This window comes from Oryzias melastigma, linkage group LG11 (genome assembly GCF_002922805.2).
Source record: "Oryzias melastigma strain HK-1 linkage group LG11, ASM292280v2, whole genome shotgun sequence".
NCBI lineage: Eukaryota > Metazoa > Chordata > Actinopteri > Beloniformes > Adrianichthyidae > Oryzias > Oryzias melastigma.
Genome location: NC_050522.1, coordinates 1,709,321 through 1,729,807, shown reverse-complemented (window position 1 = coordinate 1,729,807; position 20,487 = coordinate 1,709,321). Strand labels below are relative to the sequence as shown.

At 40.3% G+C, this 20,487-nt stretch overlaps 2 protein-coding genes across 6 annotated transcripts in view; one reads left to right on the top strand and one right to left on the bottom strand.

The window, feature by feature from the left end:
- The first annotated feature begins 5,995 nt into the window (after positions 1–5,995).
- slc6a18 (solute carrier family 6 member 18) lies at positions 5,996–13,538 on the top strand. 2 transcript variants are annotated; one of them, XM_024257886.2, is made up of 12 exons: positions 5,997–6,414; positions 7,379–7,519; positions 7,699–7,836; positions 8,398–8,579; positions 8,657–8,767; positions 8,840–8,952; positions 9,028–9,156; positions 9,242–9,398; positions 9,499–9,703; positions 9,935–10,094; positions 10,198–10,360; positions 12,018–13,538. In XM_024257886.2, the coding sequence occupies exons 1-12, from the start codon at positions 6,273–6,275 to the stop codon at positions 12,234–12,236; spliced, it is 1,860 nt and encodes a 619-aa protein (XP_024113654.1). In that variant the 5' UTR covers positions 5,997–6,272; the 3' UTR covers positions 12,237–13,538. The 2 variants fall into 2 exon arrangements, with proteins under 2 accessions (XP_036070124.1, XP_024113654.1); XM_036214231.1 differs by having other exon boundaries at positions 5,996–6,414; positions 8,657–8,952.
- tert (telomerase reverse transcriptase) overlaps positions 11,964–20,487 on the bottom strand; it is a 17,267-nt gene continuing 8,743 nt past the window's right edge. Inside the window, exons 11-17 of one of the 4 annotated variants that reach the window (XM_024257883.1) lie at positions 19,683–19,871; positions 19,426–19,552; positions 17,691–17,752; positions 16,360–16,484; positions 13,862–13,999; positions 12,844–12,949; positions 11,964–12,178 (exon numbers count right to left, since the gene is read on the bottom strand). In XM_024257883.1, the coding sequence (XP_024113651.1) occupies positions 12,852–12,949; positions 13,862–13,999; positions 16,360–16,484; positions 17,691–17,752; positions 19,426–19,552; positions 19,683–19,871 (739 nt within the window). In that variant the 3' untranslated portion in view covers positions 11,964–12,178; positions 12,844–12,851. Of the gene's footprint in view, positions 12,950–13,861; positions 14,000–16,359; positions 16,485–17,690; positions 17,753–18,167; positions 18,217–19,425; positions 19,553–19,682; positions 19,872–20,487 lie in introns of those variants that run through there. The other 3 variants (XM_024257884.1, XM_036214230.1, XM_024257885.2) reach the window with 3 other exon arrangements.

Below are 20,487 nucleotides of genomic sequence, written 5' to 3'. Positions count from 1 at the left end.
CTTACAAAAGTAACAATAAATAAAACATTATTGAAAATGAAACAATCAAAATCAGCCATCAATTTTGAATTGTTGATTAACATAATTATTTAAAAATGAAACAGGCCTGGACAAAAATGATGGTACCTCAATGAAAGATTGAAAACTATTTGACCAGAGTGACATGATTAACTCAGGTGTGTCCTTTAATTGACATCACAGGTGTTTTATTTATTGTTACTTTTGTAAGTTTTGAGTGATTTCAGTGAGAATTGTGGGTTTGTCCTTCTTTAACTGAGGGGTATGAACACTTTTGTCCACGTCTGTATATCCTCAAATTCACAGTTTGCACTATATCTGCAAAAGTTAGTCATTAGTAATAGTTAGTATTTAAAGACTAAAACATGCAATGGATGTGAGGCAACAAACAGACCAGAAGAGGGAGAGCTTGCATTGGCAAAATAAAAAAACTAGGAGTGAGGTCATTGAGACAACGCCTTAGAGTTCATAGAAATAGCCTTTGTGGAATAATAAATATATGCATGAAAACAATACACAGAACATTTCCTTATTAGTCAAATTTATCTGAAAGTTTTTCAGGATAAAGCACAAAGTGGAGCGTAGCAGGTTGGGAACTCTGTCCACATGTTATAAGAGGACTGGATTATTTTCATGCTGTTTTTCCAAACTAAAATTCATCTACATAAGTAGAGCAAGTGTGAGCTGGGTGACAACTTTCACTTTCACTTCTTTTTCTGTTGTTTTCATAGGAACCGGCTTCTGGCCAGTGTCAGCCAAAAGTCTCTTTTTATATCATTTCTTACAAACTACAGTCCCATTAACAGTTGCATTGTTTTACCACAGCATTCTTTGACTGTAATAAAACAGGCTGGACTGCCAGTCTGTCCAGAGCTTTCTTTAAAGCCAGTTTCTCTCCTCCATCCTCATGTCTGCTCAGTAACTTGGCTTTTTTAAACTTTGTGTTTAAGCCATGTGAAATATTTGACAAAAAAAAAGTAAGTCAAATTGAGGATTTAGTCTGAAAGCTCAATGTACAATGTACTTGCAGGGCTTAAAAAAAACAAAATATAGAGAGGCCAGTAATCTTTATCGACAGGAAAGGAAACAGTCAGTGTTTCTAGCTCACTGAGGGCACAGAGGGGAGTGGCATAATTTACTGCTAATTCTGTAAACCATTTTAGACACCAAAAACCGAATGAACAATGGACAATGTAACACTGAGGGCAGCTCAGACTTTCACTCCTATGTTTAGTTTAAGACAAAATGCAGCACCAATGAAGAAGCAACCAAAAAACGTTTAAGTCCCACTCCGATCATCTTCTGATGTATTTTCATAAATAAATATTCCACTCCAATATTTGACTCTTTAATTGTATTGAAGTGTCAAAAAAAAATTATTGGATTTGATGGCCATATCATGGGTAAAAAATTCGGATCTTAAACAATCTTAAATCTTAGACGCGCTAACTTTTGGCCAAAATTGATTGATAAATGCATGTTGGTGGAACAGCATAGATGCAGATGCCGGAGTCCATTCGACTGCTACTCCACTGCCAGAGCACTGCTCAATCGCGTGTAAGCGCAGCCTCCCCAACAAGAGGTTCACGCACACGTGTTATTTTGGCACCAAGTTACCGCTGCTGCATCGCATCTAATCGCGCCCGTTCCACGTCCCAATCACAGGTTAGAACGGCTCGCCGTCGGCTGTAGTGCAGCAACTCCTCGCCTTTAAACTGCGGGGGGATTCTCACACTTGCTCTCTGGATTTTAAGACAACTTCACTAAACATTATTGGATTTTGCATTTAGTTTGCATTTTTTTGATTTATTGCATTTTATGATGCCTAAGAAGAAGGGCTCACCAAAGAAGAAGTTCCAGGTCCTAGGCCCAGCCCCCTGAAGAGGCTTCTGATGCTCCTGTGCAGGCAGCTGGGATGGCAGCTGAAGAGCAAGCCCAGGTTCTTGAGCATGCAGACATCCACACCCCTCCAGCAGCACGACGGGTAACTGGAACATCCAGACGAGAACACGTCACTGGCCTCCTGTTCATTTAAGAATTCAGTTTAAACTTTACTGTTTGTTTTTAAAGCTCTTCATGGTCTCACCCCAGTTTAACTGAGCTTTTAACGGCAGTCGTCTGTTTTAAGGTCTGTCAACCAGTATCTTATCATTACTGGATTATGTATCATTATTATTGCACATTAATATTCAACAACTGCATCTGTTCTTCATTATTTAGTTCATGTCGTCTCCTTTACACAGTAATATACTCAGTGAAATTGGAACAACAGCTGATTTGTAAATATCTTTAGTCATTTACAGATGCATCATTTGTTAATTTCTTATATTTTGTATTAATATTCAGCTACTATGTTCTTTTTAGTCATCCTGTAAATATCCTTCATCTTCTTTTTATATTTTATCATATTTTTATCAACCATGTTTTATGGCTTTCAGAGTGAGCTGCAAAGTAAGTATTTCATCGTCCAGGGAAACCTGTTTCCTCACTGTGCAGATGACCATAAACCTTTTGAATCTTGAACCTGCTTCATGTGCCCAGGTCACGACAGAAGGGCTGGGGTGAGCGTGCCTTTTCTGTTGCCAGCCCTCAGTTATGGAATAACATTCCTGCAGAATTGTGCATGATATCTGACCTTTACAGCTTTAAATGACCATGCAAAACGCACCTTTTTAGAATGTCAGTAGTCTGTGGCATTTTATTTTCTTTTATTTGTTTTATTGTATTCTTATATATCTTTTATGCATGTACCTTTTAGTAAGTGCTTTCTTGTTGAGCCAAGACTCGGATAGGCACAGTTAGTCTAGATTAGAGTCAAGTGGTAGAGTCATCTTCACCATGATGATGCATCATCTCATGCTGCAGGAATACCTCTGCATCACTGGGTGCTACAAGCATTATGAGATAAATTGATGGTGTGGCCCCCATCCTCCTCTGACTTAAACCTTATTGAGAACCTCAAACCAAATATCTGTGAGGATGGAGGCAGTTCACATCCAAACAGCAGCTCTGAGAGGATATTCTGACATCCTGCAAAGAAATTCAAGAAGAAGCTCTAAAAAGTTCAATGGATGCAAGAATTGTGACTCTAATGGTTTGTGACTTTAAACTTATGCTGGATTGAGTATTTTGAAAAACATAATCTGCATATTAATTTGGAATTTGCTGCATAAGAACAAATTCACTCCGATATACAGGACAGAAAATGTTTATTTGGTGGTTTGACAATTCCATATGAAGAAGTTGAGGTTTGACTTGCACCATCAGTGTGGTGCATTAGCTTAATAACTACCTTTTCATTATTTGCAACTCACAAAGTGGTATCAGTTTTGACTGGTGTGTACAACGCATGACGTAATGTTCACATTGGTTTTTATTGTGTTAATGTGTGTGGCACTTTACTGTATACCTGCTTTGATTTCATCAACATTAATACATATGAAAAAAAACGCGACTTATAGTCCGGAAAATACGGTAATAGAGTAAGAATGGTGTTGTGCCAAACAGAACGACTGATTAATAACTGTTTATTTCTCTATAGAAGTCTATGGGGTTTTGGCTTAAGATGGCACTTCCTGTTTGGAACTTGAGGGGGTCACTCAGTCAAGTTCTCCTTTATAGTCAATGAATCAAATATATGATTTATGTCTCATAATGTTTGGTTTTAACTTCAATTATGGGTTAATAGCAAAATGTGGAACAAAGAAAAGGACAGAGAAATCAGGAGGAGAGATGGAAGAAAACCTTTGCACTTGGTTGTATCTGTAAGGTTTTGTTCGACTGTGATCACATTTATTGTGTGAGGAGCAAAATGATTAACCACAAGCACACTATGAGACAAGAACTGCATCAACATCCTCATTTTCTTTCTCTGTTCCATGTCTGCCTTCAGACTGACTGTAGTTCTTGGAATTACTTCCTTTAACGAGACTCAGTTTTGCTGCAGGCACGTTTTACACGTTAATCATTTTAGTGAAACACACATATTCTTTTTTCTTAGTGTTTTTCCACAAATGAAATGTTTCAACTTTAAATTAAAAAATGCTTCTATGACTTGTGCAAACAACATTTGTTCCAAAGAATTTACAATTGAGATGAAAGATTTTTTTTTTGTTTTTAATTTTTATATAAAAATGCAGGGTTTATTTTTTAACCCTTGTGCTCTCTCATGGGTCCAGATGACCCCACTTTAATGAAAACAAGCCTAAGAGAGCACAAGGGTTAAACCACTGATTATGGGCAACATTTTTGAACACAATAAAATTTTGCTTTCTCATGTTAGATTGGTATGACACGCAGGTTTAATGTGCCATGCAGTCGATAAAGATGAAATTGTTATTGTGTCTTTGAGAGAAGTGTGTGTGAGTGTGAGCGGCGTCCAGAATCATTAACCATCAAAACACAAGCCTTTCCAGCAGTTCTTGGAATCGCAGCGTTTAACAAACCTGTTCCCGAAACACCAGCGGTCCTAAACGCTTCCTTTAGTTACAGATGGAATAATAAATGTAACACGTCACAGTTTGAAGAAAATAAAACTGGTTTTATGCCGCATTTATAGCTGCTAGAGACCAGCAGTGAAGCATAAAATAGGACTAACAAAAATAAAAACATTTTAATGGCTGCAAAAGCCTGATATTGAACCCAAGTGAAACTCAGGGTTACTTTTAGCTCTGTAGCAATCATCATCACACAATGACAGAAATTTTTAGGAAACTGTACAAACATGAGGGATAGAACCTGAAGAGTGAGGCTGTAAAGATGCTGCAAGAGAAAGACCACACCCATGTTTGTTCTAAAGGGATTACAGGCAGAGGATCAATAAATATGTTATTTTGTATTCTAGGATGAGTGGGCCAGTACAAACAACTCCACGTTATGTCTGTTGAGTTTGCTTCTGTTGTGAGTTATTCATCAGCAATCAGATTACCTGTTTTGATTTGTAGTGTTTATCTACCAATTGAGTTTCAATAAAAACTGAATGTGTGGCTGTTCTTCTCTGGACTTTTTTATTGTTCGCTAGAACACGTGGAGTGACAGTGGTTCAGGTGGTTGAGCAGGTAAGCCTTTGATTGAAGGGTTGGCGGTTCGATTCCTGCTCCCTCTAGTCAGCTGTTGTTGTGTCCGCGGCTAAGACACTTGACCCTCCAGTGTGGCTCCACTGGCGTATGAATGTCCCAGTGATGGTCAGAGGGGCGGTAGGCGTGTACCTCTGTCAGTCTGCCCCAGGGCAGCTGTAGCTACATCAGTAGTTTACCATCACCAAGTATGAATGACTAATGGATGTTCATTATAAGCGCTTTGTGTGTCTGGAAAAACACAGAGAAATCGAATCACTTATTATTAGAATAAATGTCCGGTCAGTGTTTTTTGATTAGCTTCCCCCTTGTTTAGCATTTTCAGGAATGCAGCCGGCACCTTTTGCTTACTTAGTTTAATTAGTAAAGAAGATTGACAAGAATCCGGCTTCCACCTGGCCCCCCCACATCCGGCCCCTTCGTGCTCCACAATGTGAGATGAACTGCAGAGAATGTCAGCATGAGGGACTCAGCCTTCTAGAAAGTCTGTAAACCAGCACAAGTGATTCAATTGATACTGCAGTTACCAAATATATCAAACACTTTTCCCCTTTTCAGATAAACTGTGAATAAATCAGCAGTTACGTTATCTCAGGTGCACTCCAGACATCTCGGGCTTAGAGCACAGTTTGTCCTGTACAGAAAGCTGTGTGCTCATATGAAAAACAAAGAGCTGACTAGAACTCTTTTTTCGTAAAAAAAAAGTATAGCTTTGCATTTGAATGTGTCAGGAATGACTGTCTAAATAACCCGGCCGTGATGGGAGTCTGCCTCACAGACTGCGTGTGGTTTCCTGGTCGTCTGAACACTAAAACAGCATCACCAGGTTATCCATTAATTCCAAGCCCAGCACACTCCCATTTTAAACAAGGAGGGAGGTTTAACCACTAAATCATTACGCCTGGTATTCTCACTCCCTTCCTGATGGCCTGCTTTCTGCATGAAAACCAATAAAATCTGAGCTCCTGACTCAAAGCTGCAGCTGTCCTGCCAGGGTCACAGAGGACAGGAGGCTGCTGCGATCTGACATCTTTTGGATGAAACCACCCCAGAGATCATATATTCAAGAAGGGGAGCTCAAGGCCTGATCAAACAAACTGACTCAAATAAATGATAGGACTGAGGAAGTCATCTTTGCAAGAGAACTGGGATTGTGCTGAGCCGTTTTACTAGTTGAGGATGGGTAAAAGTCAAGACTCACAGGTGGAGGAGAGACCCAAATGGGACAACAAGGTCCAATACCTGCTAACATGCATCGGTTTTGCAGTGGGGATTGGAAATGTGTGGCGTTTTCCCTACCTATGTCAGATCTATGGAGGAGGTGAGAATGAACCACAGACTCACTTTTTTGTTTTAATCTGTCATGTTGACTTTTCTTCATTTTGCAACTTTTAAACCAGTCTAAACTTATCGTCATGATCCAGTCATTGTACCAGGGACTGGAAATTGGTAAACCGTATTCATTTTTGATAATCCTGTTAAGGAAAAAAAAAGAGGCAGGAAGTATTTTCTGTATTTACTTTCCCATGGTTTCCAACGAAACGTGTTAAGTTCATTGAAATCCAAAAGAATAGCTGTCAGGGTTATGTCAACATGCAGTTTTAAAAATCCATGTGTCATATCAGGTCTTTGAAATTCTATCAGAAATGTTTTTAGACTGCAGAGTGGTGAGTGACCTGTTTGAGCATTCAGACCTTACATACTCACTTAAGAAAAAAAAATCATTTTAATTGTCAGGCTTTTGACACAGCATGAGAATCTGCTGCTGTTTTTAATTTGTTTTCATGAATGTGTTATCCCACTGTGTTTTATATTTTTATGTGTTACTTTAAATGCATTCTTTCTTCCTATTTATTTATTTTAAAATAGGAAATAAGAAGTATAACAGTAAACGTCAAAATGTCAAAACGACTCGAGTTCAAGCCCCTTCTTTTCCAATTCAGGCTTAACTCAAATTTATACAAACAATATTTTAGAGAATTACAAGAAATATACACATATACTGAAAACAATCATTTATGGTCAAAAGAAAAAAATGCTGTTCTAAAGGATGTCTGACTGCGGTCATGTCAGGGCGCCACGCAAATAAAGTGAATGATTGATTTAGCTTCATTTTATGCTAAAAGATGGAGGAGTTTCAGTGATTTTTCCAGCTTCTGATGTTCAATGTCTTTCTTTTTTTTTATCAAAGCCTTAAAGTATTGCTGCTTATGAAAGTAGCACAGTGATGGTGGGCAGTTCCTCCCGGTTCCTAACGGCGAGCTAACCTCTTCTGTTGTTGTCAGGAGCGTTCCTCATCCCGTACCTGATAGCACTGGTGTTTGAGGGCCTCCCCCTGCTCTACCTGGAGCTGGCTATAGGACAGAGGCTCCGGAAGAGCAGCATCGGGGTCTGGAACTCCATCTCCCCGCTGCTGGGTGGTGTTGGTATGTGGCCTTAATAATGGCTTAAAACATGGAACATTAGAAAACATTTTCTGGAAACAAATGTTTTTGTGTTTTAAACAGTTCCCCAACAGTTTTCTCTGAAGTTTTTACTTCAAACTGCAAAAAAACAGAAAATCTGTCGCTATCAAACAGGTTTAAATGAAAGGTTGCGTCCACAGGCATCGCCTCCATGATAGTTTCCTTCCTGGTGGCCATGTTTTACAACACCATCCTGGCCTGGGTGCTCTGGTACTTCTTTCACTCTTTCCAAGAGCCGCTCCCATGGAGCTACTGTCCACTCAATGAAAACATGACAGGTAAGAAGGAAACATTCCCTTCAAATGATCATGGTATTCCAGCTTATCAATGTTGCCTGAGATCTGTAATCTATGTATAAATATGGCAACACCATAGAACCTCGTAGATATGATCAGATCATGGGAGGTAACAGGTTCATAGGACATTTCCAGACTTCTTTCAATACATGACATAAGGACACAAAGATAAGAGTTATTTGGGTCAGGTTCATTAACATTTGTACAGACTTTCAGTTAAAGACTGTTATCTAACTGAAACCTGTTGTATTATCAGAGAGCCTCTTTGTTTCATTTGATTGTGAACAAAAATAAACTATAAAATGTTTCATTCTGGTCCCGGTAGATTATCTCAAACTTGTGATCAAATCTGCAGGATAAAATGACATTAAAGTTGTGACTAATTTCCAACAAGCTCCATGTTTTCAGATCATCTTGCTAAAGCATCAGCAAACTCAACCACATTTGCATTAAACAGACAAGAGGATAAAATAGCTGTCCCTGTTTGTCCTTTTCAAATAATAAACAGCGGACACTTCATCTCTTGATGGGGTCTCTGTACAGGTTTTAATGAAGAATGTGAGAAGAGCACTCCAGTGAATTACTTCTGGTATCGCAAAACCCTGAACATCACCCCGAACATTGAGACCAGTGGCTCCCTACAGTGGTGGCTGGTGGTCTGTCTGGCCAGCGCCTGGAGTATAGTCTACATCTGCTTCATCAAAGGCATCGATTCCGTTGGGAAGGTCAGCTTGGGATGGCGATGATATGTGTCATATCAAATGGACCCATGATTTTAATTTCCTTCCATCAACTTTATCAGGCTGTTTATGTGACCACCACATTCCCTTACCTGGTCTTGACCATCTTCCTGGTCCGTGGCCTCACTCTGCCCGGAGCAACAGATGGTTTGGCTTACCTTTTCACTCCAGATGTAAGTCTGACTAAGTTGTGGGTTGACAAAACTAGGTTTGATGCTCTAAATGTGATGTTCTTCCTGTTCCAGTGGGAGATACTGAAGAACCCACAGGTGTGGCTGGACGCCGCAACTCAGATCTTCTTCTCTCTTTCAGTGGCTTTTGGAGGTCTTATTTCGTTCTCAAGCTATAATTCAGAGAGGTACAGCCTCTAAACAACACCAGAACACTTCAGAGTGAATGAATAGAACCTCATTGTTTCATTTTTCTATTTCAGAAATGACTGCGAACGAGACGCCATTCTTGTTGGTGTGATAAATAGTGCAACGTCTCTCTACGGGTCCATTCCCATATTTTCCATTCTGGGATTCAAAGCCAGATCTGCCTATAACTCATGTCTAGAAAGGTCAGCATTTGAATCCCAGAGCCATTTTCTTTTACATTTAAACACGTCACATCTCTGTCAACTCTCCCTCATATCTTGTTAACAGAAACATCCTGACTCTGACCAACCACTTTGAGATTTCAGACCAGAATGTCACATTGGAGAACTATTATCATTGGTATAATCATCTGAATCAGAAATTTCCAGTGGAATTCCAAAATTTGAATCTGAAGGAGTGTGACCTCCAAACATTCCTTGACCAGGTACTGAACTTAGAAACTACTAAATACAGTTCAGACCCCTAAGCTCTCCAGTTTTCTCACAGCCAACTTTGATCTCTATCTAATCCCTTTGATCTGTCAGAGCGCCTCAGGTACTGGCCTGGCTTTCATCGTGTTCACAGAAGCAGTGATAGAGATGCCGGGTTCTCAGGTGTGGGCCGTACTGTTCTTCGTCATGCTCTTCAGCTTGGGTCTTTCCTCAATGTTTGGTAACCTAGAAGGTGTCATCACACCCATCAAAGAACTCCACTTGGTACCCAAGAGTATCCCCAATGAAATTCTGTCAGGTACCTGCCTTTCTCTTATGTAACGTCCACACCGCTCACACGTGGGTTTCTGAATACACTTTTAGCATATAGTATTGACAATGGTCTGTCAGTACCTGATACTTCATTGGAAGCAGTCGTCCAAATGCACATTTTCAGGGCCTGTGTAAATGTGGCTTTAGAAACTAAAGGGGAAGATAAGACAATACTTATTTAATTCATGTGTAATATAAGTTTGTCTCGTTTTCTTAGGAATCCTGTGTCTAATTTCCTTCGGGGTCGCCCTCATCTTCAGCCTGGGCTCAGGGAACTACTGGGTGGAGGTCTTTAACGGCTATGTAGGCTCCGTCCCTTTGCTCGTCATCGCATTCTTTCAGATTATCGGAGTGATTTACATCCGTGGAATGAAAACGTGAATATTTTCTTCTCTCTCTCCATCTTCTTCATTTTATTAGTTATTCAGTTTTAATGAAGGAATGTTTAATGTAAATGTTTGCTTGCTTGTGTTCTGACAGTTTCAGTGACGACATTTATTTTATGACCGGGAGGAGGCCCAACATCTACTGGAAAGCATGCTGGTTAGTGATCAGTCCATTGATGCTGCTGGTGGTGCTGGTCGCCTACGTGATCGTCCAAGCACAGAAACATCCGACATATCCCACATGGAACCCATCCTATGTAAGCAAATCGAGTGAAAAGATACAGAAGAGCGCATGTTATTGGTATTTTTTTTAGTTGTTAGCTTTTAAGTTTGCCAAAAAAATACACAAAGTTTTTGGTCACAAGAAAATCCACATTTCCTTGAGGTTTTATGGACATTTTCTGTGCTGCGTTGCTTGTATATGCATAATTCTCCCTGATGTTGATAAAGACTGGCCGTCACAGCTTACGGAATTAGGAAGAAGTGTGTCAAGGCCAGGCTACTTTGTGATTTCAAATGCTTTAAAGGAATGCCAGCACTAAGCACTGCAGTGAGAACAAAATCCAACAAGCAAATGGAGCCAAAGGCTTAGACTCTCATTTCTACTACTACTTCTTTCCAAACTTTTTGTGTATTTTTGAATGGTTTCAGAAAGATCTGATATTCCATTCATCCATCCAATTTCGTAACCTGCTGTGTCCCGTTTGGGGCACAGGGTTGCTGGAGCCTGTCCCTGGACAGGTTGCCAGTCTGTCCTGATGTCCCTTCATCTCCCATAACACACACATCAATAAAAACTGCTTCTACAAAAGGCTCCTTTAAAATATCAGCTCAACATGGGATGAAGGTTAAAATATTTTTGGATCCACTGAAAACGGGCAAATCCAGTTAATGAACATGAATCTTTTCTTTCTTTTCCTCAACTCCCTTTACTGATGAGTCATTTTCTAACCTTGTGAAATTGCAGTCATTGCTGTCAGTTGTGTTTTTGTTGAATTCAGAGCCCTTGGGTCATTTCATTTTGTTCTTTGGTCCAACGGATAGTGGATCTGCAGGGTTCACTTGTTTGTTCCACATGGTTCCACGTGGATGAAACAGTCCTCAGTCCCTCCTGGCCTACTCTGCAGAACTTCTCTCAGAATCTTTTAAAGTGAACCCACAAACTGATGAGAGTTGATGTTTCCTTGCCTAAAGTCAGTAAAAACCAAGTGTAGTGATATTTTGAGGGCATGTATGTTAAACACATAAGGGGTTTTAGTAAGGTAATTTAGTTTCAGTCTCTTTTCTGGTCCAGATTTGACTGTTTTTGTTCTCGCTTCAGCAGATTATCGTGTTTCTTGGCTTGGCAGGCTGACTGTGTGGGCCAGTCTATTTCTAATGCTGTGGTAGACTTGTTCACGCCGTTCCCTTATTCTCGCCTGGTTGCACTCCCCAACCATTACACACATATTTAACACTTTTTAAATCACTTTCAACATCTATTTCAGAGTTGGAACATAAACATCTCAGCGTAAAGCTGTACGTCACTAACTGAAGAATTAACAGTCAGTTTTACATTTTGGTTTTGAAGAAACCTTACAAAACTTTTAATAACTTCTAGTTGAAGCATGAGAACTTGTTTTCCTCACAGAAAAATACTTAACACATAGTATAACATTCTTGAACTACATGAGGAACGTGGCTTCTAAAATTAGAATAACGAGAAGCTTGAAATCTGTCCGGATGTCTGCGCCTCTTCGTGTTTCCCTGTAACCTCATCGGGCCAGGACTGAATGTTATGTCCCACACCAGTTTCAGGTGGCAGCGTTTACACTTAAACAGAGAAGTCGCACTCACACAGCTGATATCCATCAGCAAACATGTTCTCAAATTCGCATTTTTATTGGTTCTTAACATCCTGTTTCTTGTCTTTAGGAACTGTTCCCTCAAACTGAGGTGAAGAACTATCCGGACTGGGTGTTCGCTATCATCATCCTCCTCTGCACCGTTCCTGTGCTGTCCATCCCTCTGGTGGCTCTGGTCAGACTGATCCGCTCTAGAGTCGGAAGGTCATCCACTGCAGCCAACCTGAACCCCTACGAAAACGGCAGCTTTGAGATTGAAGAACGGGAAGAGAGGAATTCAAAGGCTTGAATCTGTGGAACGTCTATTGTCATCTACTTCAGCTGAGAACAATGTCCTAAAACAGACAATCCTGCTGGTTTCAATGCTGAACTTCAAACATCAGGTCTTTTCATTTCACTTGACTCCACTTTGAGTACTTGGTTGACAGTACAAGAAATCCCTTGAGACTGACTATATTTCTGTGCACGTATTTACACACAAGTTATTTTTAAAGCTTAACCACATCTTCTTTGTGGAAAACTACCACAGAGGGGAAATCAAAGTCCAGAGATACCGGCGTCTGAGGAATGAGCCCGGCTCCGTGACAGTAGCTGGATTCTTTTCAAGTTTTTAACTCAACTTGAGCTTGTTTTATGACACCAGGTTATCACCAAGTTTTATCACTTAAGTTTTTTATAAGAGATGACTAAAGCCCATTTACTGTGCTTTACGGAGCAGGCAAGATTCCATTTCCCTAGACGAGAATCAAAAGCTTAACCTGAAAGTTCATGTTAATCTGGAAGAAACAGAAAATGTTTTCCTTGTTTTTTTAAATCACTTTAACAAAAATAAATCCTCTTGTGGAGGCTGTGCTGTAAAACTGCCCAGAGATTTACCTTCCTGTGACTGCTTTTACCTGTGCAGTTACATCTGCAGGAAATCCAGCAGAGCCCTGGGGTCGGAGGCCTGTTGGACCCTGGCAAGCCTCAGGTCTCCCAGAAGCCTCTCCATGTGGCGCTTGCCTGTCCACGGGATGAAAGCAGAAAATGAGACGGCATTTTTTGTTTTTCACTCCTTTGTGCAGACAAACGTAAAATTCACCCATCTGAGCTGTAAAATCCCATAACAGCTCGTAATAAAACTGCTGAAAACATTCAGATTGGCCAGCATGGATGCAGCATCACAAAGTCCAAAGTATTCCAGGAAAGTTGCTCTGTGTTTTCATGATGGTCTTTATGGGTCTCTTTCTCTAGCTGCTGTGCTGCAGTTTCAACATAAAAACCCAGAAAACAGAGTTTGAGCTTGATTGTTAATCTGGTATTCCTGTGCGCCTCCGAGATGATGTCATCCTCAGTCAAAATCACAGCAACATCCAGGATATTTCATCAGAACCATCAGCTCAGCAAACCTCGCTCCGACTCCTGACGATGGAGGTTTTATGGAGAAGCAGAAGTTCAGTAAACAAATTAGGAAGACAGTCCTGATCCCACTGTAGCGAGCAGCTTTGTCAACAATACAAGAATACAAGCTTCTAAGAAAACATCGAGATTTAAATACTAAAATACTCAAAGTCCCACTCCAATCAGCGTAATAAATAAGCTATTTTTCCAACAGTATTTTTTTTCTATCTTCTTCTGATTCACAGTGATTTGAATAAAGACATATTGAGAAATATTTTTCTTTTCTTTATTTCCTCCATCATCAGAAAAGAGTGGGTCTTTGTAAGCCCAGCAGTGAAACTCTTTGGTCCATCAAACCCGTGAAAGGGAAATTCTCAAGTTGCTGTCAAGTTTTGTCTTCTGCATATTTATCGGATGATTTAAAAAGTTATTGTTATGGAATAAAAGTCTTTGTAACTTTTAAAATATTTCTTTCACATGTTGAGTGCGTTTCATAACTAGTTTTATGGTGATGATGGTTGGTGGAACACCCACATTTGTCCAGGTGTGGCAGCAGGTCTCTGTAGACGGGTCGGTGTTTGGACAGAACCAGCTGGAAGCACAGACAGAAGAGGAGCTTCACGGCCTCGAACTGAACGCTGCCCGTCTGAGCTTTGTCCCCCAGAACCAACCCTGGAGAGAAGACAACCTGAATGTCAAACCCTGACAGGGAAGAGAAGAGTCCAACATTCTATTCTGGGTTTATTTTTATTTCATAAAAGACAAAACATTTGGGAAAATAATGTGATTTTTGAAGGTTTTTTATTGCTTTACATCCTAACAGGTTTAAGAGATCTCGTTGACATTCACACAGATCTGACGCTTCCTCAAAGCTCAGAAATAGTTTGACTCCTTGGTTTGGTGACCCACACCTCCAACAGAGGTTTAATGGTGCATACACACCGAACGCGATTCGCGCGCCTCTTTCGCCGCGCAGTGAATTCACTCCACGCAGTCAAAAAATGTGTGCCTGACGCCGCGGCTGCATGTGGGAGAAGCTACCAGCTCTGCCTGTGGATATCTCACTTAGAATGAATAGTTTATTTATACTGAAGGGTTCTAGAAAACCATGTTTGAATTATGATTATTATTAAGAGACTTTCCCGGTACAGTGTCTGTATGACAGCAGCTTCTGCAACGTTTGTGTCTCTGTGTTTGAGCTTGAAGGCTCTCTGCTTCATATTAATCTGAGGGGAAAATAAAATCAGGAGACCTTTTTCCTTTTATTAATGTCTCGATTCATTATTAATGTCCCTCCCAGCTTCTGGCTGTCTGCAGGCATTTGGAGGGCCTGAGCTCCGCTGCAGGAGTGAAGGCCACTGATCTGTTGGGCACCGATTGGGTTTTATGCGGTTCCGGTGTCAAAGCGGTTCTTTGGTTTCTGTTCCTAGTCTGTGCCAGTTTCAGTACTTCGCTCTCCGCCCCGCGCTTCCTAGTTCCAGCTCTACGTTCCGCGGTCCCTGCTCCCCGTTTCCCGCATGCGCTCCGCGATCCCCGCCCCACGGTCAGCGCTCCCACAGTGGCTCCCTCATTACCGACGTGTGGAGTGGGCGAGCCCCAATGGTCCGGGAGGTTGTCCGGCTGCAACCAGAGAACCGCGCGCTGTGACAGGACATAAACGCTTGTACTAGATTAGTATTCAACCCGCTGATCGAGTCATTGCTAAAGTCCTGTGCCCAAAGCGGAGTTCCCGATTGGCTGATGCAATGCAGCGACCTGTCAAACTTCAGGTATTTACATTTTGGCTGTGCCGCCCAATTCGCGGCTCGCCGCCCAAATTGAGCTGCTGGCAGACCTTCGTGTCACTTCGTCACCGTGGCTCACATCGCGCGCAGGGGCTTCAATTCGCCTCAGACCGCGTCTGGACCATTGAATAACATTGGAGATGGCCGCTTCTAGCGCACGAATCGCGTTCAGTGTGAATGCCCCTTCACGGTCCAGTTGAAGGGGGGAATTTCCCATCTGAGATTTTTGGTCTTGTTTTCTTGGATCCACAGTGGGTTTTGGTCCCATAGCAGTAAAGAGTGATGCTTCTGTGTCCATATTACTACTTGTATTTTTGGTATTTATAAACTTTATAGTTTTTGAAATATAGAGTAAAATATGCCCCTTAGGAAATTAATGAGAAATTCTTAAAATTTCAAAATTCTAAGTAGATTAGCAACAAGACTTTAAATATATTCATGGAGTATGTTTTCATCTTTATTGTAATTTTAAAAAAAAATGGAGTTTAGCTAATACTTAGCAACATGCTAACGTGTTTGACCAATTAATGCAGTATTGCCATATCACTGATATCATGAACCATGTATTGCATATCATATCATGAGGTACCCAGTGATTCCTCAGCCCTAGTAGGGATTGTATCAAATGTGGAGTTTGAACTCCCACTCCTAATCCTAATCCAACAAGACAACTCCAAAAAGGTGGATTTGGGTCTAATCAGACCAAAGAGAGCTCAGTTTTCCGCCGAGTCCTTCAGACATTGGTCATTAGGTCAGACGGGCTGAGCAGAGGGACATAATGGCCGGAGCAGCATCCTCTGCTCTTGGTTGATTCTGACCGTTTACTATTAAAGCTTCACGAGGTCCGACCTTTCATGAAGATCAAAGGATCTTGATGGTTTCTTATTGTTCTTCACACCAAAGGTTTTGTGGTCCATTTTAGGCTTTCCTGGACTTCCCCTTGATCTTGGTGGAAAGTCTGGAATCTGACTTACTGCTTTGGTTGAAGTTATTGTTTAACCCTTTAACACTGGAGCTCCAGTGTCTGTGTTCTTTGATTTACTGCAACTTTTCAACCGTTAACACAAGGAGGTTTTCTCTTTCAGAATCTACTGGAATTATGGTGTTAACGGTTGAAAAGTTCCTCACTTCCTCAGCCCTACATGAATTTTTCTAGATTTGTTTTCATGTTTCCCAACAAAACAACTATGACAACTACAAATGTATCGTGTCTTTAAAATCAGTTTTTCTCTGAACAAAGTGAAGTACCTCTGTTGCAACGCCTGATGAGAGTGTTGGCGTAGCGCACCATGTCCCAGATCATCTGCAGGAAGTAACTCGGGTTTTTAGCGACCGTCTGACTGAAGGGTAAACTCTGAGCGCAGACGTGGAACCTGGAGAGAGCAGAAAGAGAAGATGCTGCATGGTTGCAGTCCCAAACAACGAGGAGAAACATGTACCTGCATGTTGTGAGTAGATCAACATGAAAGCCTTTTTCTATTTTAACAGCAGATTTTGTTTTTCTTTACTTGTAATGTCCACAGGCTGAGCAGACAGATCAGAGATGATGTCCTCTAGTATTGGACAGATTTTACTGTTACAGAAAGAGGTTATGAATCTTCTGACACACAAGGTCTATATTTGTATAAACTAGGGCTGCCACGATTAGTTGACTAAACGAGGACTAATTGACTGGTAAAATAGTCGAGGACTAATTTAATAGTCGATTAGTCGTTACTTTATATTATATGGAGTCAGAGTGTAGTAAAGTTAAAGGTTATAATGGCATTCTGTTAGCTTTATGGACTATTTTGGCATTTATTAAGGTTTCTTAGGCTATTTTGGAGTTAAACTAATATTTTAGCTACATGCTAGCTGTCTGGGCTAATTTACATTTTATTTTTTTCAGTTTTTAGGCTAATTTGGAGTTTAGCTAATATTTTAGCACCATTCTTGCTATTTTGGCTAATTTAGCCTTTATCAACAGTTTTTTAGGCTAATTTGGTGTTTAGCTAATATTTCAGCTGGCTATCAACTTTAGCATTTTCAGCTACTAGCGTCAGCGATTTCAAATATCAGCTTCAGCGTTTTTAGCTATCAAATTCAGCATGATCAGCTATCGTCACAAGCATCTTTGGCAGCCAAATTCAGCCTACAGCATTCACACTATCATGATTGCAGGTAATGCTAACGATCTAGTTTTTAGTTAGTTTAAAGAGGGTTAAGATGTGTGCTTTACATTCACTTTGCGCATGACAAATATTAGTCGACTATCAAAATAATCGTTTCTGGCAGCACTAGTATAAGCCCTTTTGTATCTACGGCTAAACTATATTTGCATCTTTGTTAAAGTGTTCCCGTGGTTTTTCCGTTGTGATAATGTCATTTTTAGACAAATCTAAAAACGGTGTCATTTTCTAGGACATAGTTTGTGCAGATCAGCAGGAGTTCACCTGACTGTGGGCGTGACCGTTGGTGCCGGTCAAACCTTCGCATCATCCATATATTTACACTCTCTCCCACTAGCTTACAGCCCCTCACAGCCCAACCTAATATCACCGGTGCACCAAAATGGTGAGCAATATAACATATGGTCTTACCTGCAGGCGTGCAGCAGCACCAGCTTGTAGATGTTCTTGTAAACTGACTCATGAGAATTCATCTGAGAAGAGAGTTAAGGTATTGATCAGAAGAAACTGGAGAGGAGAACAAAGCCTCAGTGTGTCTGGAACATCTATCACAAGGCAATAGGATGAGCAGCTGAACGCTGGTAGGAATAGAGTTGAGAGTTTGGGTGTTTTTCCATCACAAAGATCTGCTCTGTAAGGTTTAAGCCCATTAATGGTCAGATTCTGTGATCACTGTGTCTAAAAGACCTGAATATGAACAGTAATCTATTAGGGTCCAACAGTTTCTCAGAAAGAACTCCAGAAGATCGTTTTCTTCGTTTGTAGCTCCTACTTTATCCTCAGCACTTCTGATGGATGATTTGTAACTTTTTTTCTCATTTCATGTCAGTGCAAACATTTTCTAATGGAGAAGGTTCTCCTAATGGTTTCAGCCTGACTTTTACTCACTTTTCCATTGTTTTAGAAATATTTTATTCACCATGTGATCCTCAGGCACCTGGAAATCAGAAAGTTTTCTGACATGATTCCCTCACACAATGTCACACAGATTTACTGCTTGAAGAGATTCACACTCGTGCCGTTTACATGATAAAACTGGAGTCTAGGGAATTCTGATTGATATTTTGAAGTTTAAATTCCCTCAACCTTGCAATCAAGAAGAGAAAACATTGCTTTATTGTTTCTAAAGCAAAGTCAACACAAGTTCTTGATGCAGATCAACATATCTGAGACAAAGTTTACTTACTGCCCTCACTCAACTGTAATTGAGTCGATGTACCAGGGGTTAAATGATGCTCAGCATGTAGGACATGCATCTAAACTTTAAGATCATGAAAAACTCAAAATTTACTTTTTAAAGAGTTTTGTTGTGTTAAGTATTAGAAAGTGCTGCTTTCAAGAACAAATTCTTTTTTACAGGAGTGTCAAACTCAATCGCACAAGTGGCCAAAATCCAAAACACACCTTAGGTCACAGGTCGAACAGGATAAACACTTAATGAACATCTAAAACTACATTTTAAAACTTTAAAACTGTAACTTTTTAACATAATTATGAACTAGATATACAACATCATCTGTGATAATACTAGTGTGAATGCTGTAAGCTGAATGTGGCTGCTGAAAATGCAAGTGCTGATAGCAGAAGATGCTGAAGCTGATAGCCAGCTAAAATAAGAGCTAAATGCCAAATCAGCCAAAAAAACTAACAAAAACAACTTAGGTTAGCTAAAACAGCTAGCATGTAGCTAAAAAAATATAGCTAAACTTCATAATATCCAAACAACTGAAAAAAGGTCTAAATTAGCCGAAACAGCTATGTTGCTGAAATGTGAGCTAAACTCCAAAACAGCCTAAAAAATCTTATTAAATGCCAAAATAGTTCAAATAGCTAGCATAATGCCAATTTTTAAAACCTTCATTTAACATAATTATGAATAATAAAAAGGCAGGAATATTATTCCAGAAGAAATGTACTTAAACCTTAGAAAACTTTCAATATTTTACACTTACACTTAATTATATTTTGTCAAAATTATACAAGATAGCATCAGGCCATTAATAGCAATAAAATAAAATGATCTGGAGGGCCGGATAGAATTACTCAGAGGGCCGGATCCGGCCCCCGGGCCTTGACTTTGACACATTTTCATTACTAGTTTCATTCCACTCATTCATTAGAATCAAAGCATATTTTATCTTCTAACCTTCAAGTCCAAAAACAGAGGATGGCATTTGAGTCTGAGGATGGACATCAGCTTCCTCCTCATATGCTGTCCTGGTAAGTGGGTGGAGCCTAGCGTGAGGCTGTAGCGCAGAGAGAGGCCTGCGTAGCTGGGAGAGGTTGCAATCAGTAATGTTGAGATGTTTCACTGCTGAGCTGGGCTTTGTGTTGGATCAGGTACAAAGAGCTGCAGCATCACAAGTGAAGCCCGATCAGCTGGTTTCAGGTGAAGGCGTTTACCTGGAATAGTCTTTATAGACATCCAATGACTGGGTGTCCAGCAGAAGGCCACACCACGGGAAGAGGCAGTGAGAAGGCAGCACACGAACATCAGTGAAAGCGTCGCCGAACTCAGACGGCTGAAAGTTGACCACCACCTTTTGCGGGTTGGCAACCACACCGTATTGAGGAACTCCAGCCAGAAAGATCCTTCACACAAGAAAAGGGGGATCAGCCATGAAGAAGAACGATGAAACAAGTTTTGTATACAACCTAAAAAATGTATTTGTGAGCACTTTATACTAGGGCTGGGAATCACTGGGTACCTCACAAGACATGTGTTATGCTATACATGGCTTACAGTATTGATGATATCACGACACTGCGATAATTGGGTAAAACAAATAATCTCTAATAACTTACAATATAGAGAACACATTTTTAGGAAAATAGATCCCCATTTATTTTTTAGCTTGAACACAATCATAACAAACAACTTGTGTCTTATTTTGAGCAACAAATAATAGACACTTCAGTGGAAATCGGTAATACTGTCTTTGACAAGCATCAACACCAATTGAATTCTCTGTCAATTCAGTAATAACAACAGTGTAGCTGTCTAAAAAAGATTTTATTTTGTTAATTTGGGTTACATTTAATTTTGTCTCATTGCTGACCCCTTGTGGTGAACTGAAAAAACTGACTGTCCATGCGTTGGATCATAACCATAGACTGTATATAAAATAACTGGACAGAGCAACCCCCCTCCTTCCGTGTTCCATATAGGAAGTACCACTGGGTTCCAAAAAGGCCAAAGTCCCATTGA

What these genes read in the sequence shown, in the direction of transcription:
- slc6a18 (XM_036214231.1), top strand. Translation starts at nt 6,273, where the DNA reads ATGGGTAAAAGTCAAGACTCACAGGTGGAGGAGAGACCCAAATGGGAC. An exon ending in GCATCGATTCCGTTGGGAAG is followed by an intron (nt 8,580 to 8,656) that starts GTCAGCTTGGGA and finishes CAACTTTATCAG; the next exon opens with GCTGTTTATGTGACCACCAC. An exon ending in TACATCCGTGGAATGAAAAC is followed by an intron (nt 10,095 to 10,197) that starts GTGAATATTTTC and finishes GTGTTCTGACAG; the next exon opens with TTTCAGTGACGACATTTATT.